Source organism: Oryctolagus cuniculus, chromosome 18 (genome assembly GCF_051225735.1).
Source record: "Oryctolagus cuniculus isolate XC-2025 breed Fujian yellow rabbit chromosome 18, ASM5122573v1, whole genome shotgun sequence".
NCBI lineage: Eukaryota > Metazoa > Chordata > Mammalia > Lagomorpha > Leporidae > Oryctolagus > Oryctolagus cuniculus.
The window spans coordinates 9075883-9103279 of NC_142884.1; the positions used below are offsets into that span (position 1 = coordinate 9075883).

Below are 27397 nucleotides of genomic sequence, written 5' to 3' on the forward strand. Positions count from 1 at the left end.
GTCACTTTGTGATTGTCCTCTTGTTTTCTGTCACTCTGTGTGGGCAGAAAAGGCCCCAAGGCCATCCCCGTTCTAATGCCCGGAACCTGTAACAATGTGGCCTCGCATGGGGGGAGGGACGGGGTCAAGGGGATAAGATCAAGGGTCCGGAGTCGGGAGATGACCACATGTCCCCCGGGGGGCTGGCACTGCAAGGGCCTTTGGGAGTGGCAGAGGGGGCAGCAGAACCAGAGAGGCCACTGTTGGCTGTGAGCAGGCCCTGAGCCAAGGGGTGCCCGTGGCCCACAGAAGCCTGGAGCTCGCCGAGGCCCAGGGCAGGGACGCCGCCCGGCCCACGCCTTCACCGTGGTCTCCTGACCCGGCAGAGGTCTGCTGAGGGGGAGACCAAGAGCCCGAGGTCCCCCACCCGCTGGCTCACTGCCAGATGGGGCGCCGGGGCGGAAGCCAGCAGCCTGGCGCTCCACCCGGGGCCCAAGCGTGGAGCTGGACCGGAGGCTGGGCGGCCGGGCCTTGGATATGGACCGTGGGCGTTGCAAGCCCAGGCTGGACCCATGGTGCCACAAGGCTGACCCCTGTTCTCTTTAAACTGCTTGGCTTGTGGTAATTTGGCACAGAGCAGGAAACTCCTCCCCAATTCCCGCAACCTCAGCTCCCAGAGACCAGCTCCGTCCGGTCCTCCAAACGCCCAGCCCAAAGCACCCAACCACCAGCTGTTGACTGACGGCCAGGAGCATGGCCTGTACTGGAAGATCCCGCCCCTGGCCAGGGATTGGGCCAGAAGCGGTCACCTGACACGGGCTGGCCAATCGGATTTGGCCTCCAGGGGACCGGACGGACAAGGCCGGAGCCGGCGTGAGGGTGGAGGCGAAGGACGCTGGCGGCCCGAGGAGTCCCGGGCGGCGCCGTCACAGACCCTGTGCTTGCGGAACCGCCCAGCGGCCACTGAATGTCCCAGCGAATGGCCTGGACCCGGCCTCCCTCCCCGCACGAGCGCAGCCGGGGTCGGGCAGACATTTATTCGCGGCCTCGGGGGTCACAGCACAGTCCCAGACGTCCGCGGTCGGTCGGCGTCCAGCTGCTCAGTCGCAGGCGTCAGTCCCCCGCGGGCAGCCACAGGGCCTTGGTCCGCGCCGCCCGCAGCCCCAGCTCCGGGCCCGCGCCCTCGGCCTCCTGGTCCCAGGCCCGTGGGTGGCCCGCGTTCGCCCACACGGCCTTGAGGTTTCCTGCGGAGGCCCACTCGGCGAAGCGGGAGCCCTGCGTGGGGGTGGGGGGAGACGGCGCGGTTGCTAAGCACCTGCGTCCTTAGCAACAAGGGCTGCGACCCAGGAGAGACCCCCCAAGGCTCTGCCAGCTGGGGCGCGGGGCTCCTGCGGCCGGGGGGTCTCCTGCCCAGCAGCCACCCACGTCCAGGGGAAGGGGCCCTCGCCGGCACGCACGCTCCCAGGCGCCACCAATACGAGGCTTCGGAGGTGCACCGTGGCCCCCACCTGACGCTGGGGTGAGGCCCTCCGTGAGGGGCGGCGACCTCCGAGCCTGCTCCCACGGTGTTCCCCCTCTTAGTTCTCAGGGGGCTGGGCCGCCTGCCCTAACCAGGAGCTTCCCCCTCATCCAAGCTTATGACGCCCGAGGGAGGGACGAAGGGTACCTGGGCAGATCCGAAGTACCACAGGGCCTGGATGTCCTGGTGCAGGGCCAGGCAGCGCGTCAGGTGGTCCCGGTCCCCTGTCACCACGTTCACAAGGCCCGCGGGCAGCAGGGTGGCCATATCCTAGGGTGGGGGGCACGGGCTGGTGATGCTGCCCGTGCTGGGGCTGCGAGGGTGGGACCCAAGCCCCTGCAGGTCTCCCGCACCTCCCGGGGGCTGCTGGGAGCAGGGGCCCGCAGGCAATGTTACCTGGCAGAGCTCCAGGGCCAACAGGGGGCAGGCCCCGCTGGGTACCACGACCAGGGCGTTGCCATGGGCCAGGGCGGGGGCCAGCAGGGACACGAAGGCAAGCAGGGGCCACTCTTCCGGGCACACGATGGCCAGCACGCCCAGGGCCTCCCGCAGCCGGAGCACTGGGCCTCTCAGCCCGGCCACCTGCAGGGACAGGAGCGGGGAGGGGCCTGACTGCTTTCCTGGCCGGCACATCTTTTCCTTTTCGTAGTGTGAGGGCGGCTCAGACACCCCAGCAGCCAGCTTGGGGAAAGCCGGTGACGTGGCCGGTCGGCCTGGCCAGGAAGTCGGATTTACCGCGAGGGAGTTACTGCGGGCACAGCAGACAGCCTGCAGGCCCAGTGGGCCTCGCCCTCATTAAGGAACCGCCAGCCTCCTACCAACGCCTCGCCTCGCTCAGGCCCCTGGCGGGCGCAGGGGTACACAACCACCTGTTCCCCACTCTTCACGACAAATTCACGCCTTCGGGCGCACCTGCCATTCCAGGCCTGGCCCCTACCTGCCACGTCCTCGTGGGCCCAGCCTCCCCTCTGCACTCAAAACCCCCAGGCGGCCCACGGCTCGTGAGGCCTCGGCCTCTTTTTCTTAAAGAATGATTTAATTATTTGAAAGTCAGAGTTATGGAGAGGGAGGGAGGGAGAGAGAGAAAGGTGTCCTCCATCCACTGGTTCACTCCCCAGATGGCTGCAATGGCCAGGCCGGGTCAGGTCAGGAGCCAGGAGCTTCATCTGGGTCTCCCCTGAGGGTGGCAGGGGCCCTAACACTTGGGCCATATTCCACAGCTTTCCCAGGCCACCAGCAGGGAGCTGGAGTGGAAGTGGAGGAGCTGGGATTTGAACCAGCGCCTGAGGAGTGCCTTGCTGAGCTCGGCCTGGGGCCACTTCCTGTGCTCGCGTGTTTTCTCGTGAGAGCTTTGCTGAACGTATCTGACACTCAGTGCCCTGCCTGGTTTCACCGGGAACGCGCACCCTCGTGCGGTCATGAACCCCGCTCCCACTTCTCGTGCCCTTCGTCACGCTCGCCGTGTCCCAGGCAGCCCCCGCTTTCCTCTCTCGTGCACCCCGTCACGTCCCATCAGGCACTGCCCGACTCCTGTTTACAGTTCCTAGGAGTCCTTCAGACACGGAGACAGACACCTGCACTTAAAACATAAACCTGGCCCCTTAGCGTGAGCACTCTGGGGTCGCCCACGTGGTGCCTCAGGCCCGCGGACTACAGATCCGGGCGCCATCTCCTGTGCTGCCCCAAGCAAACGCCTTCTGAGTCCCGGACGGCGTACGAGGACGCCGGGCGCTTCCAGAGCCGACGACCGGCTGCCTTGGCTGCACCTGTCCCGGGCGCCCCTGGGGCGCGGCCTGAGCCGCCAACCCTCGGCCTTGCCCGCTGTCCGCTGCACGCTCACGTCCGCCTGGCGTGTGCGGCAAACGAAAGGCACGGAGGGATGCCTTGCGTGATGCACTCTTGGGACTGTCCGGTCCGTTTGTTTTGATCCCCATTTTTTGTCTGTCTGTTTAAAGGAGGAGATGCCTCCGTGGCAGCCGAGTAACTGATTTTATGGCCCAGGAAAGAACAGGACGGGTCCCTAACCACAGACTGGAAAACACCGCAGCTGGCCCTCCGTGAGTGCACATTCCACCGCTGTGGCTTCAAAAACACCGGGGCCACAGGTGCCGGCCTGCATCTGACCCCTGCCGGGGCGCCCGGCTTTGGCCTTGATTCCAGCTTCCTGCCAGTGGGCCCCTGGGAGGTGGCGGGTGACTCAAGCTGTGTGGGGGGAGACCCACGCGGCGTTCCTGGCTCCAGCCACAGCCTGGTGTAGCCCTGGCCATCGTGGGCACTCGGGGAGCGAACCAGTGAATGGGGGCTCTGTCTGTCTCTGTCTCTCGAATAAAAAAAAAATTTGCAAACAGATTCCGGAAAATCCCGACAGCTGCACTGCACACGCAGGCCTTCTGGGCCCTTGTCATTACTCCCTGTGACTCAGCAGAGCCGCCGCCCAGCCGGCACTTACGCTGCGTCAGGAGTTATGGGTCTCACAGCAGCGACTGACAGCGTATGGCAGGACGCACGCACGCCTATGCACACGTGATGCCACTGTTTCCAAGGGGCTGGAGAATCTGAGTGCTTTGTTGGGGGGGGTCCCAGAACCAATCCCCTGTGGCTATCAAGGGACAGCAGTGGGTGAGGCAGGCCATGCGCCCAGTATACAGAGGAGGAACCGGTGCAGAGAGGGACAGGGATGGAGCCCCTCGCTGGTGATGGTGCCCGTGGAGCTGGGGCAGGGTCCCAGCCCGTCTCGCTCCAGACGCTGCTCTGCCCCCTCCCCACCGCCCGCCTGCCCACAGACCCCTCACCTGCAAGCTGTGACCCTGGGCCTGGGCCCGGGCCCCCCAGGTCCGGAGTCGCCGCGCGCTCAGCTCCACCTCTGCTTTAGCCGCCTTCAGCCCCACTCCGTGCCTTTCCAGCCTGGACGTCAGGGTGGGCGCCCGGCGCTCCAGCGCGGCCGCCAGGGCCCACAGCACGGCTGCCCGCGCCCCTGGTGACCGGCCCACCCAGCTGCGGGCAGACGATGTGCGTTGGGGAGGGGGTGCGGGGCGGTGTCCCAGCCCTGGCTCTCCCCAGACACCCGACTTGTGCCCCGCAGCCCACCACCCACTGGGGAGTCTCGGCTGACCCGCCCTGCGGCCCCTTCTCCCGTGGGGCCCGCTTACCCGGGGGCAGCCTGGTGAGCGGCCTCCACGGCACCGCGGATGTCCTTGGCCCCGCCCTCAGCCACGTAGCCATGGAGGCTGCCGTCTGCGCCCGGGATGGGCCTAGAGCTCCGGGCCCCGGGAGCCTGGAAACGGCCCCCCACGAAGAGCCCGTAGGGGGGTGCTGGGCTGGAGAAGGGGCAGGTGTGAGGTGGGGGGTCCCGGGGCCTGGGTCTGCCCTCCCCTCTGAGTACACACTCAGGTCCCATGAGCCTCTGGGGGAGGCAAGCTCCTGCCCCTGCATTTCTGCGCAGGCCCCGAGCTTCCTTCAAGCGGGGCACTGAGACCCATCAGGACCCATCAGGAAGGGAGCCCCCTCCTGCCCACCCTGTCCCCTGAGCGCCTGGTCCAGGGGCCACTCACCTGGGCCCCGCTTCTGGTCCAGCCGGCAGGGTCGAGGGCACGGTGAGGCCGAAGGTGTCATAGTTCAAGTTCTCAGAGGGGGCGGGCAGCCGGGCAGGGGTCCCCGGGGGCCGCAGGTACTCATACAGGCCCTGTGAGGGGGTGCGTGGTGATCGGAGGGGAGTCCAGGTGTCAGGGGCACGCGGCGTGGTGACGGGGAGGGGCAGTACTCACATCCGGGCCCCCGTGCCAGGAAGACCCGCTCTCCTTGCAGCCGCCCGTGGGCACGCCAGGGTCTCTGAGGCCATGGCTGTTGATCCAGACGGTGCCCACCTGGAGCCTACAGGGGAGGCGGAGACTTCAGGGAAGGGCAGAGGGGACCCAGAGTAGGCGTCGAGGCAGAGGGAAAGAGTGGGTACTCGGGCCGCGCCCACAGGCCGCCCGCCCGCCCTCTGGCCCGGCCGTGCCCGCTGACCCGTGGCCCAGCTCCAGCGCCTGCCCCAGCCTCTCGCTCCACACGCTGCCGCTACCTCCTCGGGGGGTCGCGTTGGCCATGGCCAGGGCCTCCTTGGCTGTGCGGAAAGGGGAGGCCACGACCAGCGGCCATGGGACCTGGAAGGCGTGAGGGGCCCTCAGGGGTCTGGTACCCCACCCCCCAGGGCCCACGGTGGACAAGAACTCAGGTCATGTGGGGAACAGGGCCTCTGGCACCCTCGGGGGCTCACCTCGGCCTGGGCGCACGGGGCAGCAGGGGGTAGGCCAGAAACCAAGGTTGGGGGGTAGAACGGGCCATCCGAGGGCACATCGCCAGCCTGGAACACCTAGGGAGGCGGAGCGTGGACCTAGAGGGGTCCCTCCATCCCTCCTCCCCCAGGCCCACCCAGGAGTCACGTCTCCTGGTGCCCCCTCACCCAGCGCCCCAGCGTCTCTGTCCCCGGCTCACCTGTGCGCCCAGGCTCTCGGCCTCGCGCACGTAGCGCTGGGCTAGGTCACGCGCGGCAGCCCCTCGGGCCCCCATGTCCACGGCCCCGTCCAGCCCTCGGCCACTCCTCAGCCGCCCCATCCGTGCCTGCAGCCGCCTCAGGGTTTCAGCCCACACCGACTCCTGGATGAGCAGCCGGAGGCCGCCCTGGCAGGAGCAAGGGAGTCGGGTCAGGGGTCACTGCAGGGTCACAGAGTGCAGAGGCCCAAACCCGGGGCGGATGTGGTTCCGAGGGTGAAGACAGGAGTTGGAAAACCAGGGGCAGAGACAGAGCGAGGGATACAGACTGTGCGAGACCGGGACAGCGGCAGTGGGGGGGGGGGGGCACGAGACTTGGAAACGGGAGGTGAGGACCCCTGGGCACAGAGACGCCCCCCACCTCAAGGAAGGAAGGGGACCCACGAGCCCCTGGGCCTCACCGGGCTGCGGTCGGACCAGGCCGCGTCCACGACGCCCTCCACGGCCGCGTCCACGTCGGCCGAGTCCGTCACCAGCAGCAGCGACTCCACGCCCAGCGCCAGCCCCAGCGCGGCCCCCTCGCCCGCCAGCATCCGGCGAAGGGCACGTCCTTCCTGGGGGGCGACCGCCAGGGTCGGCAGGGGCACGAGTCTCCCGCCTCCCGCCCTCGGCCGCCCCCCACCCCCAAGATACCTCGACAGCTCCGCAGAAGGCCACCTTCTGGACTCCGGGCTGCGCGGCCAGGACGCGCCCCAGGGAGGCGGGGCCGCAGAGCACGTTGAGGATGCCCGGGAAGGAGCCCAGCTCCCCCGCCAGCTGGGCCAGGAGGAGGGGCGTTGGGCAGCCTGGGGGCACGAGGGCCACCACGGTGCAGCCTGGGGGACGGGGCAGCTCAAGGACTGGAGCACAGCCCACGGTCCCTCCTCCCTCAGACCCAGGGGTCCAGCCCAGCCCCTCCTCCCTCAGACCCAGGGGTCCAGCCCCAGCCCCTCCTCCCTCAGACCCAGGGGTCCCGGCCCGTCCTCCTTCAGAGTCAGGGGTCCCGGCCCGTCCTCCTCCCTCAGACCCGGGAGCCCAGACCCCAGCCCTCCTCCCTCAGACCCAGGGGTCCCAGCCCCAGTCCTCCTCCCTCAGACCCAGGGGTCCCGGCCCGTCCTCCTCCCTCAGACCCGGGAGCCCAGACCCCAGCCCTCCTCCCTCAGACCCAGGGGTCCAGCCCCAGCCCTCCTCCCTCAGACCCAGGGTCCAGCCCTTCCTCCCTCAGACCCAGGGGTCCAGCCCCAGCCTCCTCCCTCAGACCCAGGGGTCCCGGCCCATCTTCCTTCCTCAGACCCAGGGGTCCAGGCCCCAGCCTCCTCCCTCAGACCCAGGGGTCCAGCCCCAGCCTCCTCCCTCAGACCCAGGGGTCCCAGCCCTCCTCCCTCAGACCGAGGGGTCCTGGCCCGTCCTCCTCCTTCAGAGTCAGGAGTCCAGCCGCAGCTCCTCCTCCCTCAGACTTAGGGGTCCAGCCCCAGCCCTCCTCCCTCAGACCCGGGGGTCCCAGCCCGTCCTCCTCCTTCAGAGTCAGGAGTCCAGCCGCAGCCCCTCCTCCCTCAGACCCAGGGGTCCAGCCCCAGCCTCCTCCCTCAGACCCAGGGGTCCAGCCCTCCTCCCTCAGACCCGGGAGCCCAGGCGCTGACTCACCCACAGCCAGGGCAGGGCAAACCCTCCACATCATCTCGATGAAGGAGAAGGTGGGCGGCAGGATGAGGCCGATCACTCCTGAACGGAAGGAACGGGGGGACTGGGATGGGCTCTGCCGTCACACGGGGGAGAGGGCCGGGCGCTGGACTCCAGCTTCTCACCCATGGGCTCCCAGCCTGCCAGCGCCTCCTCCTGGGTATGTGCCTGGACCGCGTGGTACTGCAGCAGCTGCTGGGCCAGCGAGACGTCCCCGTCCCGAACCTCGCGCACCGCCCTCCCGGTCACCAGGGATTCCAGGGTCCACAGCAGCCGCTGGTGCTTCTGGAGCATCTTGGCCAGCCTGCACAGAGTACGGGGGACGGTCACTTCCCAGGGCCCTCGGGCCAGGTGACAGGTCCCAGAGCAGGCCCCTGGACCTGGACTACAACCCCCATGAGCCCCCGGGTCAGCCCTACTACTTATAAGGGACAGAAGACAGCAAAGGCTCATGGGAAATGTAGTTAGGGCCCAAACCCTACAGGCCTCGGCCACAGGTAAACCCCTGGGCATTGAGTCTTGGCTTCTCTTTGCAACGGAAGTGGTAAATGGGAACCGTCCCTAGCAAAAGTGTGTGGGGACGCAAGGACCTGCTGAGACACGCACGCCCTCCGATAGCTGTGGAAGGAGCGCTTCATCACTCCCAGCCCCAGTCTACGAATGTGAACCTCTGCTGTCCCACCGTCTCCGGCAGGTACTGGGGAACAGGGTCTCTCCCCACCTGCTCAGATGCTGGGCCCGGGCGGCTCCAGGAAGTTTGCTCCAGCTCTCCAGGGAGGTCCGGGCGGCCTCCACGGCCGCACACACATCCTCAGCCTGTGCCAGCAGGCAGGTGGCCAGGTTCTCTCCTGGGGGGGGGGGGAGGGAGGCGGGGAACCCAGAGCGGGAAGAGAGCCGAGGGGGCCCACATCAGAAGGGGGGCGCTGAGATGCGGGGAGCCCAGCCTGGTCCCCCGCCCCCACCAGGGTCTTGGATTTATTGCCGGGCACAGGCACGGCTCCGACCGCTTCCCGTGAGCAAGGCCAAGGATTTTGCTAGACTTCAGGAGTCTCCGTGGGGCGGGACCGCGTTCAGGATGTTAGCAGGACCACCCAGAAATCTCCGCCCCCTGCCCTCACAGGGGTGGACCGAGTGCTCCTCCTTCCCTCCCGGGGCCACCTCATACCTGTCACTGGATCCTGGCAGGGCACGGAACTCCTGTGTTCTGGTTTTAACCACTTCCCATCTACACAGTGGCCCAAGTGCCGGTCCTGCGTGTCCAGCCAGGCCTGGGGGAGGGGAAGATGACTTGGAAAAGGGTCTGGAACGAGGGGCAGCTCAGGGCCTACCCAGAGTCCTCTGGGAACGCACACCTGTCCCATTTGCCCCATCAGCTCTTCTTCCTCCTGTCTTCCCCTCATCCTGGTAAAATCACATCAGCTAGAATTTGCCCCTTTCACCGTGTACAGGTGTACAATCCAGTGGCACTTAAACACGCACACTGTCATGCACGCAGCCGTCAGCACCGTCGGGTTCTAGAACACGGTCGTCACCCCGAGGGGGCCCTGTGCCCACTCGGCACTCACTGCCCCTTCCCCCTCTTCCCACTCCCTGACAACCGCTCGCCGCTCTCTGTCCCTAGAGCGTGGCCTATGCTGGGCGTCCCTGTAAATAAAGTCACACACTACGGTCAAGGTGTCCGGGTCTGCCCCAGGTAGCCGGTCCACTTCCCCTCACGGTGAGCACCAGTCACCACACGGACACGCTGGGCTGCTCATCCAGCATCACGCGAGGGACATTCGGGTTGCTTCTGTGTTTGGGCCGCGCCGGGCAGTGCTGCCATGACTACTCGCGGACAGAGCCTTGGCTGAGCACACTTCCAGATCCTTTGGGCTGCAGCTAAGAAGTGGATTTGCTGGGTCAGACGGCGACCTGTCTGGCTGACCGCTGCCTTCCACAGCGCCTGCACCGCTCACGGTCCCGTCGGCAACACAGGAGGGCCGTCCTATTTCTCCGGTAAGATTGATTTGAAAGGCGGAGTTAGAGAGAGAGGGAGGGAGCGGGAGGAGATTGGTCCCATCTGATGGTTCACTCTCCAGGGACTGGGAGCCGACTCAGTCAAGGGGAGGGGCAGGACCCAAGCGCTTCAGCCACCCCAGGGTGTGCACGGGCAGGAAGCAGGGGTGGGGGCGGGGCTGGGACTCTGATCCGGGCTGTGGGCATGGGCTGGGCCGGCGCACTGCGCCCGTGCCCGCTCCTTTGCTGGTAACGTACTGCATCACCCTCGTGTCTGCTCCGCCTTCCTTTCTCCCACCGCTCACGAGTTCCCTGTCGCTAAATCCAAGACTCACTTGGATTAGCCCAGTGAGCCGCGGCGCCGGCTTCACTTTCCACCTTCTACAAACTCTCGTCTCGGCACCCCGAAGCCATGTGTTCCTGCCTTGTCCTCTGACTTGGCCCACTGGCCCTTGTCTTGTTCTCTTTAAAGGAAAACAGTCACCCCTAAGTCCCAAATGCAAATGTCCCCGGGCACAAAGAGGCATTTTAGAAATAGGGACACAGGGCCGGCGCCGTGGCTCAACAGGCTAATCTTCCGCCTTGCGGCGCTGGCACACCGGGTTCTAGTCCCGGTCGGGGCGCTGGATTCTGTCCTGGTTGCCCCTCTTCCAGGCCAGCTCTCTGCTGTGGCCAGGGAGTGCAGTGGAGGATGGCCCAGGTGCTTGGGCCCTGCACCCCACGGGAGACCAGGAGAAGCACCTGGCTCCTGCCATCGGATCAGTGCGGTGCGCCGGCTGTAGCACGCTGGCCGCGGCGGCCATTGGAGGGTGAACCAACCACAAAAGGAAGACCTTTCTGTCTCTCTTAAAAAAGAAAAGAAATAGGGACACGCGGACATGCGCTGGGCGTGAGATGGCACTGAGCGTCACGGGGGGGGGTGCCTGAGTGCAGTTATGTAACAGAGTCAGTCCTTGTCTGTTACAGATAAGAACTCAACTGTTTACTGGAAAATACACCACAGCTGGGATTTGTTAAATTAAAAAAAAAAAAAAAGGAGAGGAGCAGAGGGGAGCGACACCGGGCCAATCGCTGACCACCACTTCAGCTGCAGGACGGGTTAACGGAAGTCTCTCATAAACACCACTCGCTCCCCCGAAAACAACCCCCCAGAAGAATGTCCCCAGGCCCTGGCAAGGGTGTAAGTGGGGAGAGGCCCGGAGCGCCGTCGCATCGCCAGTGACAGTCGCTATTGCTTCCAGATGACTTTCGCCAGGAAACTCAAGCCAGAGGTTGCCAAACTGGAAAATTTCGTTTTTTTCCAGAGACACCGGGATCCCACATGTTTACATGGAACTGGTTGTTTACTAATTCGCGTTTTCAAAGGAAGTTCAGGCCAAAGGAAGCATGCTCTGGTGGGGTCTGGCCTGAGGCTGGCGGGTCGAGGGAAGAAACAAGGGGTCTGCGTCCCAGCCCGACCTGGCCTGTGGGCGCGTCACTTCCCTCTCCAGCCTCCGGGGTTCCGGGGATCCAGTGCGGTCCTGCTCAGCACACAGAAGCCACCCAGGGGGGACACTTAAGGACCTCTCAGGGCCTCCCGCCTTCAGCCCCGTGCACGCTGGCAAAGCCGCGCCTGCTCCCAGACCCAACCCTGCCTACAGGGCAACTTCCGGTCGGCGACTCGCAGGTCCCCGTGGCCAGTGCCGGCCCCACGCCTCACTCTCCCCCACCTCCCCAGACTCTGGGCTCTGCTCTTCCTGGGCGCACCCAGCTCAGGGTCAGGCCCCGGGGCACCCTGGCCCCCTCCCTCCAGCACCTCGGCCTCACCTGGGCCACCCCTCCCCCGGGGCCCAGAAGCAGCCCTAGCTCTTCTTGCCTGGGTGCAGGAGGGCCCCACGAGGGACTTCTAGAACGTGACAGAACATCGGAGGCAGGTGCTGTCACAGGAGCCTACAGAGGCGGCAGGACCCCGGGGAACCCCAGGGGCTCATGCGGGGTCCCCACGAACTCCCTTTGCTGTATCAGGCCCAGTAGGTCTTCCTCAGCTTGCAGGGGGAGGCACAGGGCGAGGCCGGCTCCACCAGGCCCTGACCCCGATGCGCCCACAGCCCCCCACAGGCGGCCCGGGCCCGGGGCATGCGGGAGCCCTCCGACTCATGGCCCCCCGCCCGGGTCTGGGGTGATGCACAGCGCTGCGGGGCGCACAGGAAGTTCCGGAGTACTCTGCGGCCCTGAGGGTCTGCGGGGAGCCCGCGGAGCCCCCAGGGAGCCCCGGACGTCCTGGGCAGCCGTGGAAGTCTACGGGGCTCTGAGGGTTACGGGAGCCCCAAGGGCACTCCGCCATCGGGGGATCTGAGGCCACGCCGCGGCGTCGCGGGCGGTTCTGAGGAGCCGGGGGAGACGCCGCCGCGGGAAGTCCAGGATCAGGGACCCTGGGCGCGGGCTGAACTGCGGCGGAGACGTCCACCTGCGCTCCGCGCACGCGCCCGCCAGCTCCCGCCCGGCGCCACCCCGCCCCGAGGGAGCCCCGAGGGGCGGAGCCGCAGCGCTGCCGCGGTGGCTGACGGGACGGCGCGCGCCGAACGCAGCCTCGCGACCCCGGGGAAGGAGGGGGCCGCGCGGGCCCGCCAGGCCCTCACCAGTGCGCATGCGTGGCTCTCCGGCGCAGGTCCGTACTCCATGGTGGTGAAGATGTCGCAGGCGCGGGGTCCTACGCGCGTCGCGGCCATCGCCCGCCCGGACCGCTTGGCACGGAGGGCCGCGGGGCACTCCGCCCCCGAGAACCTCGAGGTCGGAAGGGCAGCACCGCCCTCTCCAGCCCTTAGGGGCGGAACCGACGAGAACGGAGCGAGGCTACGGGAAATAGGGCGCAGGCTCCGCCCCCGTCCCCGCCTTAGGCCCGGGTGACCCCGCCTACCACCGGCGCTGGGAAAGGGGTTGGAGCATGCGTACTCCGTAAAGCGGGGCGCAGGTGAGGGCGGGAAATGCCAGCGGCTGGAGGACAGATAGGGGGCTTCGGATATACAAGGGTGGCCGCGGCCGTGCAGCCTTGTTTGTATAGGACATAAATGCAGCTTTTAGTCCGAAGTACATCTACTTGGGACGAAGCCTCAGTTCAAAGATCAGAGGGAGTCTCTCAGGATTGCCGTTGAGATTAAGGTTCAAAGGTGTGGCGGCCCTGAGTGGAGTGTGGCTGTATCGATACAGGAAGTGTGGCCTTTGGCTCGCGCTCGCGCGCTCTCTCAGGGTTAGTTTGGATTGGTTGAGGGAGAGGCGTGTCTTCAGGCTTCGAGCGGGATTGGTGGTTGGGGCGAGGGGCGGGCGTTGGGAGCCGGAAGTGCTGACTGCGCGGCTGCCATGGTGACAGGGCGGAAGCGCGGCTTTCAGGTGCACATCCGGCATGCGGGACCGAGAGTGCGCCTACTCGCAAGATGTGGGCTAGACGACAGCCGGGGGATGGCAGTCTCGGGCTGGATCCTTAGGTTTTCGCCACGCTGTGGGGAGTTCGGATCCCGGGGAGGGTGCCTCTCGTCGAGGGTGCAGAGGTCTCTTCCCCAGGGTCATGGCGGATTCGAGGCTTCTCGCGCCGGAGCTGAGCGAGGCGGAGACGATGGGTGCCGAGACGGCGCGGTTTGAGGAGCTGCTGCTGCAGGTGCGGGCTCTTGGCTCCCTGGGGATTTGAGGATCCTTTTTTCTTTTTTTTTTTTTTGGTGCTCCCAGATGGGACTACAGATCCCAGAATGCACGAGGGCGCAAACAGGGCTCACGGGAGTTGTAGTTCCTCGGCTCAAAGTTTGCTGGGCTGGGGAAAAAGTGGGGTTGGGGAGGGTCTTTGGGACCCCCCCTAGAAGACCCCACGTCTGGAGGTTGTTTTCTGTCACAGGCCTCTAAGGAGCTGCAGCAAGCCCAGACAGCAAGGCCAGAATCTACGCAGATCCAGCCACAGCCCGGTGAGAAAGACGGGGACCTAGAGAGAGGACCAGAGGGAGAGCAGGCCCAGAGGGAGGAGGGCGCAGGGGGACAGTGACTCAAAGGGAGAGGGCGAGGGAGGGATGTGGAGGGAGCGGGCGGAGGCGCAGCCCCAGGGAGGACTGAGCCAGACAGAGGCCGGTGCAGAGACGGGGCGGGACGCTCCTCCCGCCAGGCTTCTGCATCAAGACCAGCTCGCCGGCGGACGGGAAGGTCTTCATCAACATCTGCCACTCGGCCTCCATCCCCCCGCCGGCCGACATGACCGAGGACGAGCTGCTCCGAGTGCTGGAGGAGGACCAGGCCGGCTTCCGCATCCCCATGAGCCTGGGGGAGCCTCACGCCGAGCTCGATGCAAGTTAGTGCCGCGGCCGAGCCCAGTCCCCGGCCGCCGCCCCTCCCCTGCGGCAGCTCCCCGGCCTCGCGGGCGCCCGCCGCTTTGCCCGTCCTCCGACCCGGCTTCAGCCCCGGGCCGGCCGTCTCTGCCCTTCTCCATCGCTGTCTTGCCTGCGCGTGCGTTCGGTTCGCAGGCGTCTCCTGTAGCTCTGGGCGGGGCGGAGGTGACAGCTGCCACGCAGGGGGATGTGGCCCTGGAAGGCGTCCTGGAGGAGGCGCTGTGGATCCGAGAGGGGGGGCGGAAGGTTCTAGGTGGAGAGGTCAGGGGGGCTCTGGCTGGCTTGGACGAGCCGTGAAGGGGGCAGGTCTCTCGGGCTCCTCTCCGGAGGTGGGGCGAGGGTCTCCAGGGCCGGGCCGGGGTGGGGGGCACTGGGAGGGGCGTGGCCAGACCTCTGGGCCTTGGGGCGTCTCACCCCCTCTCTCCCTGCAGAAGGCCAGGGCTGCACCGCCTACGACGTAGCCGTCAACAGCGACTTCTACCGGAGGATGCAGGTGGGGTGGGCCGGGGTGAGGCTGGGCAGGGGCCTCTCCCCGGCCCGCCGCCCACCCTCTCTCATCCCGCTCTTGCCCTAGAACAGCGATTTCCTACGGGAGCTCGTGGTCACCATCGCCAGGGAGGGCCTTGAGGACAAGTACAGCCTGCGGCTGAATCCGGGTGAGCGGGGGGCGGGGTCGGAGCATCCTCTAGGGGCGGATTGGCGCGCAAGGCTAGGGGGCGGGGCTTCCTGAGCCAAGCTGGGGGTGTGGTCAGGCCGCGCAGCGAGGGGGCGGGGCCGTCCCTGAGACTTGGCGGGCGCGAAGGGCACCCTCGCCTGTGGTTCTGCCCACAGAGTGGCGCCTGCTGAAGAACCGGACTTTCCTGGGCTCCATCTCGCAGCAGAACATCCGCGCCCGGCAGCGGCCCAGGATCGAGGAGCTGGGGAGCCTGTCCACGCCCACCTCTCCGGGAGCCGGGGGCGGGTGGGCCTTGGGGTGCCCTGCCTAACGTGACCCCCTCCGTCTCCCTGCGCTGGGCAGTGTCCTGGGGCTCTGGGAACCCAGCGGGGGTGGGGGTGACACCGAGGCCGCACGGCTGGGCGGGGCAGGGGCAGCGCTGGCAGGGACTGGGCGGCTGCCCTCACTCCTGCCCTTGTTCCTCTCCAGCCCTGAGAAGCCTCGCCTGAGTCTCTGGCTGGAAGCCCCTGACCTCCTCCTGGCCGAAATTGACCTCCCCAAACTGGTGTGCGCGCTGGGCGGAGCAGGGCGATGAGGGTGGACAGGCGGGGCGGGGATGAGGGCCCGGTCGCTGAGGCGCGTAAGCAGTGTCCTCGGCCTGGACCCTGGGCAGGGGAGCCCCTCCCCTTTGTGAGAATTTGTGTTTATATGAAAGTCAGAGAGCGAGAGCTCTTGTAACTGCTGGAGAGAGAGAGAGAGAGAGCGCTTTTGTGTCTGCTGGTTCACTCCCTAAATGGCCATGGTGACTGGGGCTGGGCCAGGCTGAAGCCAGGGGCTGGAGCTCCATCCGGGTCTCCCGCGTGGGGGCAGGGGCCCAAGCACGTGGGCCGTCTTCCACTGCTTTTCCCAGGTGCGTTAGCAGGGAGCTGGATTGGAAGTGGAGCAGCCGGGACTCGAACCGGCGCCCACACGGGATGCTGGCGTCCCAGGCGGGGGGTCTACCTGCTGTGCCACAGCACCGGCCCCCAGGGGGCCCTGTAAATGCAGTTTCCAACATGCGAGGCGGTCAGCTGCCCGCGCTGCTGTCCTCAGGATGTGGGTGGGGACTGAGGGCACTGCGTCCCCAGGACGGAGCGCGGGAGCTGTCGCTGGAGATTGGGGAGAGCCGCCTGGTGCTGGGGGGCCCCCAGCAGCTGTACCACCTGGATGCCGCCATCCCCCTGCGGATCAGCACCGCTGAGAGCCGGGCGGCCTTCCACCGCAAGAGGAAGGTGGGGTCGGGGGCTGGGACGAGGGCGGGGGGCTGGGCGGCCCCTCCGGGGCCCAATCCTCACTCTGCCCTCTCTCCCCAGCAACTGCTGGTGTCCATGCCCCTGCTGTCCGTGCCCTCCTGACCCGAGGGCGTGTGGAAAGACCGGTGGCTCTCCTGACGTTGAAATAAAAGGTCTTTGACTCTGCTGTCTGTGGCTGGGAGTGCGTGGGGTGTCAGAGGCAGAGGGACGCTGGGCTAGGGTCTACCGGAGGGCACTGCCCCCGCCCAGGCCTGGCCCCAGTCTCCCTGGTTAGTCCTCCCCAGGGCCCTGGAGCTGACCCTGTGCTGTTCACCGTCCGACCGTGGATCGGGAGCAGGTGCACACCCCTCAGCCGGGCCCCGGCCACTTTGAGCTCTCACTGGGGCCGGGTGACACGGAGCCGCCTGCGGACCACGCCCTCCATCACCCCTGGTGCCTGCCCTCCCTGCACGCCCACCCTGGGCGCCTCTGGGCTGTCCTTGAGCCACCCTTGCCAGTCCCTGGCTGGCTTCCCACACTGGAACCTTGTCCTCACCGCCACACCCAGCCCCTCTGGGGCCCCAGTGCGCGCCCTGCCTTGGGAGTATTGCTCCCGCCGCTTCCCTTGTAAGGAACTGTCCCTGGAAAGCTTCCCCAACTCTGTACTTAAAGATGTATTTGAAAGGCAGAGTTGCAGAGAGAAGGGGAGAGAGAGAGAATCTTCCATCTGCTGGTTAGCTCCCCAGATGGCCACAGTGGCCAGTGGGAGCCAGAGCTCCTTCTGATCTCCCGTGTGGGTGCAGGGCCCCAGGGACTTGGGCTGACTTCCCAGGCACGTCAGCAGGGAGCTGGATCGGAAGAGGAGCAGCCGGGACTCGAACCAGCGGCCACATGGGATGCCTGCGTGGCCGGTCCCCAGCCAGCCTTCGTACTTTGATTTCTCCTGGCTGAGGTCGAATCCGGACGTGGGGCAGTGAGGGAGTGAGCTGGGCAGAGTCGGTGTGGACGGGAGGCGTCCGGCCTGGGCCTGGCGGGCGAGCGAGCGTGGGTGCCGTGCCCGCCAGGGGGCGCAGCGCCGCAGCTCCCCTCGCCGCTGCGGCGCGTGCCGCGCACAAGGTCCCAGGTCCAGAGACAGTGTGGGCTGGGTCCTCTCCTCGTTCCTCGGTCTCCATGGTGATGGTTCCGGCGAAGGCCCGGGATTTGGCAGCGGCGGGGCCCCCTTCCCACTCCCTCCTCCTCGCCATCTGCTCCACCCTCACACCTGGCCCCGCGCCGCCGCGGCCGCCTCCGCAGCCGGCCAGGGATGCTGCGGCCACCGGGGGGCGCGTGCGGACGGCTCCGACTTCCGACCCGGCGGGCGTGCGCTCGTCCCTCTCGGGCCGGGCCGGGGGTCCAGGCGCGAGGCCGGCGCCTCCTCGGGGGCCGGGGGCGTCCCACACATAGACCAGATAGCGAGTCCCGGAGGAGCCGCCGCGGTCAGAGGCCTCCCGGCGCCCGCCCGCCGAGCCGTCTGCGCCTCCCGCCCGCTCGTGGGACCCTCATGAAAATTTAATCCCAAATGCATCTGCGGCCCGAAGCGCTGGGTGGAGGGGAGGGAGCGACCACGAGAGAGCACTCGGGAGAGGGGCGGGGAACCAGGGTTCTACCCGGCAGTGCGCGGGGACACACCGCAGGGGATGGGACGGAGTTCAGAGCTCGGACAGGCCCCGGGGAACTGGGCAGGGGTCAGGAGGAAAGGCGACGGGCATGCACGGGGGCGGGGGGGGGCAGAAGGGTGAAGACAGTGGTGGGGGAGCCACTGGAGGGGAAGGAGGGGTTGGGGCGCAAGGCGTGACCGGGAAGACCCGAGGGAGCGCGCGCGAGCTGGATGAGGGTGACCCGGGCCGGGGCAGGCATCGCAAGGGCGGGGAGCAGGGGTCAGGGGCGAGACGGGGCTGGGAGGACGGGGCGCGGTGGGGGGACACCCAGAGGAAGATGGCACCCTAACGCAGGAGCGTGCAGGAAGGAGAGGAGGGGGATCCAGACCCGAGAGAGCGAGGATGGAGCGGGGGTCCCTGGGGGAGGGGACGGCACTGCGGGGCGGGGCTGCTCGCAGCTCAGAGCCCAGAAGCGTGGTCCTGGGCTGCACAGGCGGAGACTGGACCCGCATCCGAGGGCTGCGAGGGGGCGGGGCCCGGCGCGGCCGCCCCGCCCCGCCCCGCCCGCGGCGCCCAGTCCTGCGACAGCCCCCGGGCCGCCCGCACTCGCAGCCTCCTTCCCCCCCGAGCGGAGCTGCGGGGCCGGCCGGGCCGGGGCGGACCCCGGGAACCCGGACGCGGCCGCCCGGGCCCGCGGGCGGGGGGATCGGAGGCAGGGGCAGCCACCATGGAGTTCCGCCAGGAGGAGTTTCGGAAGCTGGCCGGGCGCGCCCTCGGGAAACTGCACCGGTGAGCGCGGCGGGGTCTGGGGAGAGGAGTGCGGGTTCCGCTCCACCGGGGCGCAGGGGGACAGGGGTACCCCGCACGAGGCGCCCGCGCACCGGTGCGGGTTCTCCCTGTCTCCAAGGGCGCCGCTCCCCATGGTGGGATCTTGTTCGCTATCTCGGTCATTTTTCTGCACCCACCCCCACTCCACGATGGATCTCCCTCTCTCTGGGTGTCTGTCTCCACCCCTCTCCCGGTCTCGGTCCCACTCTCTCTCTGGGTCTCTGTCCTCTCTCTGGGTCTCTGTCCTCTCTCTGGGTCTCTGTCCCCTCTCTCTGGGTCTCTGTCTCCTCTCTCTCTGGGTCTCTGTCCCCTCTCTGGGTCTCTGTCCCCTCTCTCTGGGTCTCTGTCCCTTCTCTCTCTGGGTCTCTGTCCCCTCTCTCTCTGGGTCTCTGTCCTCTCTCTCTCTCTCTCTCTGGGTCTCTGTCCCCTCTCTCTGGGTCTCTGTCCTCTCTCTCTCTGGGTCTCTGTCCCCTCTCTGGGTCTCTGTCCTCTCTCTCTCTGGGTCTCTGTCCCCTCTCTGGGTCTCTGTCCTCTCTCTCTCTCTCTCTGGGTCTCTGTCCCCTCTCTGGATCTCTGTCACACCTTCTCTTTACACCTCTGTCCCCTCTCTAGGTCTCTGTCCTCTCTCTCTGGGTCTCTGTCCCCCTCTCTCTGGGTCTCTGTCCCCTCTCTCTGGGTCTCTGTCTCCTCTCTCTGGGTCTCTGTCCTCTCTCTCTCTGGGTCTCTGTCCCCTCTCTCTCTGGGTCTCTGTCTCCTCTCTCTGGGTCTCTGTCCCCTCTCTTGGTCTCTGTCACACCTTCTCTTTACACCTCTGTCCCCTCTCTGACTCTCTGGCCGTTGCTCTCATCCAATCCCTCCTTGACCCTGCATCTCTGTCTCTGTCTCTTGGGGCCCCTCCTCTTCCTGGACCTCTGGGTCTCTGCCCCTGTCTCTGGGTTTTGATCCCCCCACCCTGGTCTCTCCACCCCTCAGCATCTTTCTCGGTCTCCCTCTCTCTGAGAGTTTAATCTGCAGCTAAAAGCGGATTGGGGCCCGTGGGTCCTTGTCCTTGGTGGGGGTTAAGCTGGGAGGAGGAAGCCAGGGTATTCTGGGCCCCTGGGAGGGGAGAAAGGGAGCTGCAGACCCCACAATTGGGCTCTTGTGGTGACCCCAGTGACCCGGCTGTCCCTCGGGGAAGTTGGACACCTCCTCTCAGTCTCTCACCCCCAATCCCATCCTTGGCTCCAAGTCAGAGAAATTACTCAGCTGCGGAAAAGCCTAAAAATACCTGGCCACAGTGCGGGAGGAGATGGCCGCCTGGGCACCAGGACCCTGCTTGCAGGCCCCCGGACCCTGTCCTGAGCCTGCCTTTGGCTGACCCTGAGTTCAGCTCACCAGGCCCTTCCAGTCCCTGTCTAGGTCTTGCTTGAGTCCTGCTTGCTGCAGTCAGTTCCAGGCTGAAGTTGCCCCACCCTCTAGTAACCTGAGAGGCAGGAATAAGACTTGGGGGGAGGTGAGCAGGAGGATGGTGCAGTGGTGGCCGGGTGGGGTGGGGGGCGGCGGAGAGGGAGCTGAGATAACCTCACCCCTCCTTTTCCCCGATTCCCAGCCCCTCCCCACCCTTTTTCTCACCTCCTTTCACGAGTTTCTCAAAATACATCAGTGTGAAGTCAGGAGAGGGAGAGAGAGACGTGCCGAGCGCTGGCGGAGGGGGCTGGGGGCGGCGGAGGCCCCTCCCGCGGCCTCTGCTCCTCTGTTTCTCATCTGGGCTTCTCTGTCTCCGTCTCACCTGGGCCCCAGGGGGCTCCGGCCAGGACGGCGGGCAGGGAGTTTGCATCGGAGGCCTTTGATGCTGGGAGCGGGAGGGATGCCCAGTACTGGAGGCAGCCCAGCATCCCTAGGCGTGCTCCAGACAAAGCAGGGGAAACTGAGGCTGGGGCGGGACGGGGAGGCTCAGCGGCTGAGGACAAGCACGGTGTCTGAACCCAGGCCAGCCTCCCTTCCAGGCTGCCACAGACGCTCCCGGGTTTCCTGCAGAACAGGTGAATTCCCTGCCGCCAGGAACAGGGGCTGCGGGAGAGAGATGAGGGAGCAACTTCTCCCCACGTGAGCCCCCGGCCTGGGGTCGCAGCATCCGGGCTCTCTCCTGTCTGCCCCATCTCCATCCCTCATCCTCTTAGTTACTGCGCCGTCCCCTCCGTGAGCGCCCCGCATTTCTCCTCTCACTCCCGCGTGGTGGACGCGGGATGTACCGAGGGGCAGTGTTTAGGAGGCCTTGGCGAGAGACCGGACATCTGCTAACATTAACCATGAATATCACATTTCAGGGGCTGCCATCACAGCCCGAGTTTCAGGGTCAAATATCATCTGATATCAACCTGGGTCAAAGTCTAATCCCATTGGCTGACGGTTTCTGATGTGTGTGTGTGGAGGGGGGTCCCTGCTGTTCTGCGCCGTTCATTCCAGGGGCTTCAATGCCCCCTCTCTCTGGCTCCCTCTCTCAGAGTCTCATTCCTTCCCCGCCCCGGTTTTTTCCACTCCCCCCCTTATCTCCACCCCTCAGTTCCTTAACTGCCCCCCCATCTCCTTAAGTTCTAGGCTGGGGAGGGGCGGCTGTGTTCTCTCTCGTCTCTTCCACCTCCCTCCCCCTGGACCGTCTGGCTGTTCTTTCCTCCCCCGTCCCGGTCTCCCTCGCCTCCATCTGTTCTAGCCCCTTGCTGGGATCCAGCCCGGTCCCCTGGCTGCCTACCCGCCCCGGAGAGGGGCTGCACCTCGCAACCACGTCTCCAGTCTGCCCCGCCGCTGTCTCCTGTGTTCTGGTCTCTGTTCTCCCCCTGCATCTGTGCCTCTCCCTGGGTCCCCACCCCTTCCTCTCTAGAACCCTGCCCGCCTTTGGCCGGCTCTTCTCCCTCTCCCGGGGTCACTCACCCTCTCTCTCTCTGGCTTCGGTGCCCCCCTCCCACTTCCATCGCCCACCTTTTGGGTCTTTCCCCAGCTGTTCAGGGCAGCTCACTCTGCTGTCCCTGCCATCTCTCTGTGGCTTTGAGGGCGGCCCTCCAAGTACCCTGCCCATCATCGCAGACTCAATCCTGAATCCAGAACGGGCGGGGGCGAGAGCCACACTGGGGAATGAGCCAATCCCCCTACCAGGGCCATCTGTCCCCTGCCAGGACACCACCCGCCACCCCCCAGGCTGACAGCCCAGACTCAAGGTTCCCCAGGGATGCCCGGGCTGGGCTGCTGGATTCCACGGCCACGACGTCCCCCGCCCCCTCACCCCGTTCCCGGGAAGGGGAGCTGGCCCGCACCTGGGGCTTGGAAGCAGGGAAGGGCATGCAGGCCACAGGGTGGGAGGAGGGGTCGGGGTATATACAGCAGATGCGGCAGAAGAGAATCTGTTCTCTTGACACCTTTGCTGAAACATCTCCTTAGCACGTTTGCTTCCTCAAATAGATCTGGGAAGGGGGGTTGGAGAGTCTAGGGGGCCTTGGGCTGGGGGATGGATGCAGCTGCTTTGGGATCCCAAAATGTAGTCTGAGGTCTTAACCTCCCAAGATGACCAGGCTGGGGAGAAGGGGACCGAGCACTGGACGGGGGAGACGGAGAGTCCTGGATTACTATGTGTGTGTCGGGGGGAGTCAGGGGCCTGGGCTCTCGGGGAGGGAGGGGTGTGGGCCCTGAATTCCGGGTCTTGAACAGCAGTGGGTTTGGCCTGGCCTCTCGCGTCGTGGGGAGGAGGGGCTCGGGGGCCTGGACATCTGACTCTCGGACTTTCGCTGCTCCTCAGCCTACTGGAGAAGCGGCAGGAAGGAGCCGAGACACTGGAGCTCAGTGCGGACGGCCGCCCCGTGACGACACAGACCCGCGACCCGCCGGTTGTGGACTGCACCTGCTTCGGCCTGCCCCGCCGCTACATTATCGCTATCATGAGCGGCCTGGGCTTCTGCATCAGCTTTGGCATCCGCTGCAACCTGGGCGTGGCCATCGTCTCCATGGTCAACAACAGCACGACCCACCGCGGGGGCCACGTGGTGGTGCAGGTAGCGCAGCCCTGCCCACGGCCTCGGTGACGTCACAGACCGTGCTGCCCCTGAGCCCCGCCCCATCTCAGGTCCCTGATGGCACAGCGAAGACCTCACCCCTACGCGTTGCCCTGTGCGTCACACCCGTGTCGCTGGGTCCCATCTACTGAACCCCAGTTCCAGAGCAGGCTCTTAGCTTTCCTAAAGGCCCTACGAAGCCCAAGTCCCGCCCCTGTCTGCTCCGGTTCTTGCTTAAAACCCCGCCCCATCTCAGACTTCCTGCTTTCCTGCTATATTTTTAATTTCAGTACTATAATGGGTCCTGTCCCTGCCTCAAAAAAAAAAAAAAAAAAAAAAAACCCGGAGTGGAAGCCCCGCCCCTGGCCCCCTTCCGATGGACCAGCGCTCTTGGCTGCTTCTTGTCCACGCCTCGGGCAGGTGTGGGTCGCTCTGCAGTTCACGAGTTGAAAGAGGTGGAGGAAGAGAGCAACCCCACAAACGAGCCCCCAGACCCTCGGGGAGGGAGCGCCGAGGCTGAGAATCGGGCAAACACGAGGCTTCCAGGCAGCCCCACCCCCGTTGTTAAGGAAGCAAGACCCTAGCAACGTGCCGGAGCGGGGTGCGATGGCGTGAGCGCTGATTGGCCGGCGTTCCGGCGGCGGGCGGGGTTGCCTGCTGCTGATTGGCTGAGGGGCTCAGTGTGTGGGTGCTGATTGGTGGAGAGCGGAGCCTGGGGCAGGGCGGCTGGTTTGATGTGCCTTTTGGCCCGCAGAAAGCCCAGTTCAGCTGGGATCCAGAGACTGTCGGCCTCATACACGGCTCCTTTTTCTGGGGCTACATTGTCACTCAGATTCCAGGAGGATTTATCTGCCAAAAATTCGCAGCCAACAGGTACGGCAGTGGGTGGGCGGAGGCCCCAGGCGGGTGGGCGCAGGTAGCGCGCGGTGCAGCCTGGACGGGGGGTGTGGCAGGTCTCCGAGGAGGGCGTGGCTTGTGATGGCGAAAGGTGGGGGTCCTGGGGGACACAGGGCTGGGCTGCTGTGGCCGGCGACGTAGAGGGTAACAGGGCCCCTGCCCGCATCCTTTCCCACCAGGGTTTTCGGCTTCGCCATTGTGGCCACGTCCACTCTGAACATGCTGATCCCCTCGGCGGCTCGCGTGCACTACGGCTGCGTCATCTTCGTGAGGATCCTGCAGGGCCTGGTGGAGGTAAAGCCCCGCCCCTCCGGGCTCCGCCCACCCAGGCCCCGCCCCGTCCCTGCGCTCCTCCCACCCAGGGCCCGCCCCTGCTCGCCTCACCCCGGCGCTCTGCCCATCCAGGACCCGCCTCATCCCAATGCCCCACCCATCCCAGGCCCCGCCTCATACCGACGCCCCGCCCACCCAGGCCCCGCCCCCTCCCGACCTCCGTTCTCTGTCCCCCAGGGGGTCACGTACCCCGCCTGCCACGGGATCTGGAGCAAGTGGGCCCCACCTTTGGAGCGGAGCCGTCTGGCGACCACGGCCTTCTGCGGTGAGCGCGCGGCCGGGGAGCCTGGGACCCTCGCTCCCGGCTGGGGGGGGAAGTGGGCCGGTTCTCCCGCCCGCGTCTCGCTCCGCAGGTTCCTACGCGGGGGCGGTGGTGGCGATGCCGCTCGCTGGGGTCCTGGTGCAGTATTCGGGATGGAGCTCTGTCTTCTACGTCTACGGTGAGGGCCGCGGGCGGCGCGGGGCGGCGCGGGCCGGCGCGGGCCGGCGGTGACCCTGGCCCGGCCCCGCCCTTGACCCGCGCAGGCAGCTTCGGGATCTTCTGGTACCTGTTCTGGCTGCTGGTGTCGTACGAGTCCCCGGCGCTGCACCCCAGCATCTCGGAGGAGGAGCGCAAGTACATTGAGGAGGCCATCGGCGAGAGCGCCAAGCTCATGAACCCGGTCACGGTCAGCGCGGGCGCGGGGCTGGGCCTCAGCAGGTGCAGGGGCAGGTTAGGTCGCCGGTGGGCGGAATTAGAAGCTGATGAGGTGTGGCTGACACCTGCGGGCCAGGCTTAGCATGTCAGGCTAGACTTACAGAAAAAGGACCCCCCCCCCCCCCCGCCGCCTGCTTACATCTGTGGGACCCCAGGGGCCATCGTGGGGCGGGGGTAACCTGAGAACCTGCTGGGCCAGCGTCCAGCCAGAACCCTTTTATTCCTGGGCTGTACGGGGGACCCGCGAGTCAACACCGAGCCAAGGTGTGACCAGCACCCTGAGGGGAGGGAGGGTCCGGTCCCCTGGATCTCAGGGAGGTCCGAGCGGGGGCTGCGGAGCCCCCAGGCCAGGTCTCCGGCCTACCAGCCCCTCCGCTCCCCCCTCCCCCCCGCAGAAGTTTAACACACCCTGGCGGCGCTTCTTCACGTCCATGCCGGTCTACGCCATCATCGTGGCCAACTTCTGCCGAAGCTGGACGTTCTACCTGCTTCTCATCTCGCAGCCCGCCTACTTCGAAGAAGTGTTCGGCTTTGAGATCAGCAAGGTGGGCTCCAGGGGGAGGGGGCGTGGCCGAGGGTGGTGGACCGCCGGAGGCGGGGGTCCTGGGTCCCCCAGGCGGGGGAGGAGCTGGCGCCCACGCCCCCTCAACTTTCAACCTGCTCCTGCAGGTGGGCCTGGTGTCCGCGCTGCCGCACCTGGTCATGACCATCATCGTGCCCATCGGCGGCCAGATCGCCGACTTCCTGCGGAGTCGCCGCATCATGTCCACCACCAACGTGCGCAAGCTGATGAACTGCGGAGGTGACTGCGGCGCCGGGACCTGCTCCATGGCCGCTGGGGCGGAGCCAGGGCGGGGTGTGGGGGCGTCTTGTACGGGGCAGATTATCCCGCGCACGTCCGAGGCCGCGTGCGCCATGGTAGGGTGCTGTCCTCAAAACAGGAGCCGTGAGAAGGGCTCTAAGTGGAGACGGGGGGGGGGCCCCCCCCGGCGTGTCACTGCACAGTGGGGGTCTGGACACTGTGGGGCGTGGCCTGATCCGGGGGTGGGGCCACTCAGGGACAGTTAGGGCGTGGTCAGGGGCTGGGCTTTGGTAAATCCAGGGTCTGAAGGTGCACCTGCCTAGGTCCCGTGGAACGCACGGAGGGGCCAGACTCGGAGGCTGGATGGGCTGGATGGGCTGGCGTGGGGGGCGGGTGGAAAGGTTGGCGCGTTCAGGAGCCCCGCACCCCGCAGGCTTCGGCATGGAAGCCACGCTGCTGCTGGTGGTCGGCTACTCACACTCCAAGGGCGTCGCCATCTCCTTCCTGGTCCTGGCCGTGGGTTTCAGCGGCTTCGCCATCTCTGGTGAGAGCCTAGGGTCGGGCTGCCTGGGGGTCAGCTCTGCGGGGCAACTCGTGGCTCAGGAGGGCCTCCCAGCCTGGCCAGAGGTGGACCGGAAAGAGCGGGGAAGGGGCGGGGGCGTCCCCGGGGAGCGGCAGGTGGGACACCTCCCGACTTGCTTGCGGCCAGGGTTCAACGTGAACCACTTGGACATCGCCCCGCGCTACGCCAGCATCCTCATGGGCATCTCCAACGGCGTGGGCACGCTGTCCGGCATGGTGTGCCCGATCATCGTGGGCGCCATGACCAAGCACAAGGTGCGTGCCGGCTCGCCCCGCCCTCGCTCCGCCCTCGCCCCGCTTCCCACCTCAGCGTCCTCCCGACTGTCCCCTGTTGTCCGCAGACCCGGGAGGAGTGGCAGTACGTGTTCCTAATCGCCTCCCTGGTACACTACGGGGGCGTCATCTTCTACGGGGTCTTTGCCTCCGGAGAGAAGCAGCCGTGGGCGGAGCCCGAGGAGATGAGCGAGGAGAAGTGCGGCTTTGTGGGCCACGACCAGCTGGCTGGCAGTGACGACAGCGACATGGAGGACGAGGCTGAGCCCCCCGGGGCGCCCCCCGCCCCGCCCCCCTCCTACGGGGCCACACACAGCACCATGCAGCCGCCGAGGCCCCCTCCCCCTGTCCGGGACTACTGACCACGTGCCTCTCCCTGAGTGGCCATTTCTGGGAAGCTCCACTCCGTACACCTCTGGCCTGGGCCACAGTGTCCAGTGCCCACTCCTCTCTGTCGGGCCTCGGGCCTGGGGGGCAGTCTCCCTCGTTTTAGTGCTGTCCAGTCCTCTCCCCCCACCCCCAGCTGCCTCTCAGGGGTGACGAAGTACAGACTGGGTGCCCCTCTGCACCCCTTCTGCCTCGGCGGTTTCAGATTCCCACTTCCACCGCTTTATTTGAGGGTACAACCTCTTGGTTTCTCTTGTGGTCTGGGGGAGGGGCACCTGCTCCCTTTCTCTTAGCCCCAGGGACTCTCAGACTAACCCCTGAGGTCACTCGGCTCCCCTCTCCTCTCAGACAAGCCCGAGGTCCTCTTCCGGAAGTTTCCCATCTCAGCTTGGGTCAACCCATCGCCCTTGCCCGCCATTCCAAGGACTGATTCTCACCAGCGTTTCCAAGGGGAAATGGCGGTTTCAAGTCCCCCGACCCCAGCAGGTCCTGCTGAGGCACCAAGTCTCCCAAGACCCCCTCCCTAGCTCAGCACAAAGTCTGGGGAAACCACCGAACCGGCACTGCCCCCTCGCCAGCCCATGCACTTTTTCTGATGGCGTCTCCAGCTCGAAGTGGCGGCTGCTCAAGTCCCTCCACTCGCTGGTTTGAAGCCACCGCCATTGACCACCCCTCTCCCCCACGCACGGTGGTTTCAAGACGCCCCCCTCCTCCCAGTTCCTTGCACTTTATTCTTCTGAGTGGCTCAGCCCACCCTGTTTCTCAGTGGCCATTTGTTGTGTCCCTCAGGGCGGCTAAAGGGTTCAAACTCTGATTCTTCTGCCTCGAGGACTCCCCGGTTTCAGTTCGGAAGTTGGGGACCCTAAGCGGAGGCATCCCAGGGAAGGGGCTGGGGCTGGGCGTTCCCCCCCGGGGCAGGGCCGCGTCCTTGTGTCTGTCTTTGTGACTAGTCCTGCCCTGCCCCCCCACCCAATAAAACGCTTCGGTGACA

At 66.4% G+C, this 27397-nt stretch overlaps 3 protein-coding genes across 14 annotated transcripts; 2 read left to right on the forward strand and 1 right to left on the reverse strand.

The window, feature by feature from the left end:
• Positions 1 to 1001: 1001 nt before the first annotated feature.
• Positions 1002 to 12439, reverse strand: ALDH16A1 (aldehyde dehydrogenase 16 family member A1). Of its 3 annotated transcripts, XM_051840675.3 has the most exons (18): positions 12301 to 12439; positions 9352 to 9565; positions 8853 to 8955; positions 8409 to 8535; positions 7813 to 7991; positions 7652 to 7729; positions 6662 to 6843; positions 6430 to 6582; positions 5972 to 6157; positions 5754 to 5849; positions 5504 to 5640; positions 5263 to 5368; positions 5050 to 5180; positions 4648 to 4815; positions 4291 to 4492; positions 1895 to 2080; positions 1646 to 1768; positions 1002 to 1254 (listed from the first exon to the last, which is right to left on the reverse strand). In XM_051840675.3, exons 5-18 carry the CDS (start codon positions 7979 to 7981, stop codon positions 1093 to 1095), a joined length of 2079 nt encoding a protein of 692 aa, XP_051696635.2. In that variant the 5' UTR covers positions 7982 to 7991; positions 8409 to 8535; positions 8853 to 8955; positions 9352 to 9565; positions 12301 to 12439; the 3' UTR covers positions 1002 to 1092. The 3 variants fall into 3 exon arrangements, 2 of the variants coding, with proteins under 2 accessions (XP_051696635.2, XP_051696632.2); XM_051840672.3 differs by lacking the exon at positions 9352 to 9565 and having other exon boundaries at positions 12301 to 12434; XR_016224606.1 differs by lacking the exons at positions 5504 to 5640; positions 9352 to 9565 and having other exon boundaries at positions 12301 to 12434.
• PIH1D1 (PIH1 domain containing 1) lies at positions 12193 to 16138 on the forward strand. Of its 10 annotated transcripts, none has more exons than XM_051840691.3 (10): positions 12193 to 12329; positions 13220 to 13313; positions 13545 to 13611; positions 13806 to 13988; positions 14457 to 14518; positions 14600 to 14681; positions 14857 to 14986; positions 15170 to 15245; positions 15808 to 15951; positions 16033 to 16138. In XM_051840691.3, exons 2-10 carry the CDS (start codon positions 13224 to 13226, stop codon positions 16072 to 16074), a joined length of 876 nt encoding a protein of 291 aa, XP_051696651.1. In that variant the 5' UTR covers positions 12193 to 12329; positions 13220 to 13223; the 3' UTR covers positions 16075 to 16138. The 10 variants fall into 10 exon arrangements, 5 of the variants coding, with proteins under 5 accessions (XP_051696651.1, XP_051696652.1, XP_008251027.2 ...); XR_016224608.1 differs by having other exon boundaries at positions 12197 to 12329; positions 14605 to 14681; XR_016224609.1 differs by lacking the exon at positions 12193 to 12329 and adding an exon at positions 12493 to 12632 and having other exon boundaries at positions 14605 to 14681.
• A 2037-nt stretch (positions 16139 to 18175) lies between these two features.
• SLC17A7 (solute carrier family 17 member 7) lies at positions 18176 to 26515 on the forward strand. The gene is made up of 12 exons (XM_008252802.4): positions 18176 to 18377; positions 22183 to 22435; positions 23190 to 23308; positions 23512 to 23626; positions 23843 to 23930; positions 24019 to 24105; positions 24191 to 24333; positions 24758 to 24907; positions 25032 to 25164; positions 25598 to 25708; positions 25874 to 26001; positions 26088 to 26515. The coding sequence occupies exons 1-12, from the start codon at positions 18316 to 18318 to the stop codon at positions 26379 to 26381; spliced, it is 1683 nt and encodes a 560-aa protein (XP_008251024.2). The 5' UTR covers positions 18176 to 18315; the 3' UTR covers positions 26382 to 26515.
• The last annotated feature ends 882 nt before the right edge of the window (positions 26516 to 27397 follow it).

Excerpts from the sequence above, each read along its gene's own strand:
- ALDH16A1 (XM_051840672.3), bottom strand. The coding sequence starts at position 12,390 with ATGGCCGCGACGCGCGTAGGACCCCGCGCCTGCGACATCTTCACCACC. Across the intron at positions 8,536-8,852 it reads CTGCCAGGATCCAGTGACAG|GAGAGAACCTGGCCACCTGC; the intron begins GTATGAGGTGGC and ends CCCCCCCCCCAG. Across the intron at positions 1,255-1,645 it reads GGTACTTCGGATCTGCCCAG|GGCTCCCGCTTCGCCGAGTG; the intron begins GTACCCTTCGTC and ends ACCCCCACGCAG.
- PIH1D1 (XM_051840691.3), top strand. The coding sequence starts at position 13,224 with ATGGCGGATTCGAGGCTTCTCGCGCCGGAGCTGAGCGAGGCGGAGACG. Across the intron at positions 13,989-14,456 it reads TCACGCCGAGCTCGATGCAA|AAGGCCAGGGCTGCACCGCC; the intron begins GTTAGTGCCGCG and ends CTCTCCCTGCAG. Across the intron at positions 14,682-14,856 it reads CAGCCTGCGGCTGAATCCGG|AGTGGCGCCTGCTGAAGAAC; the intron begins GTGAGCGGGGGG and ends TTCTGCCCACAG.
- SLC17A7 (XM_008252802.4), top strand. The coding sequence starts at position 18,316 with ATGGAGTTCCGCCAGGAGGAGTTTCGGAAGCTGGCCGGGCGCGCCCTC. Across the intron at positions 24,908-25,031 it reads TCGGCTTTGAGATCAGCAAG|GTGGGCCTGGTGTCCGCGCT; the intron begins GTGGGCTCCAGG and ends CTGCTCCTGCAG. Across the intron at positions 25,165-25,597 it reads CAAGCTGATGAACTGCGGAG|GCTTCGGCATGGAAGCCACG; the intron begins GTGACTGCGGCG and ends CGCACCCCGCAG.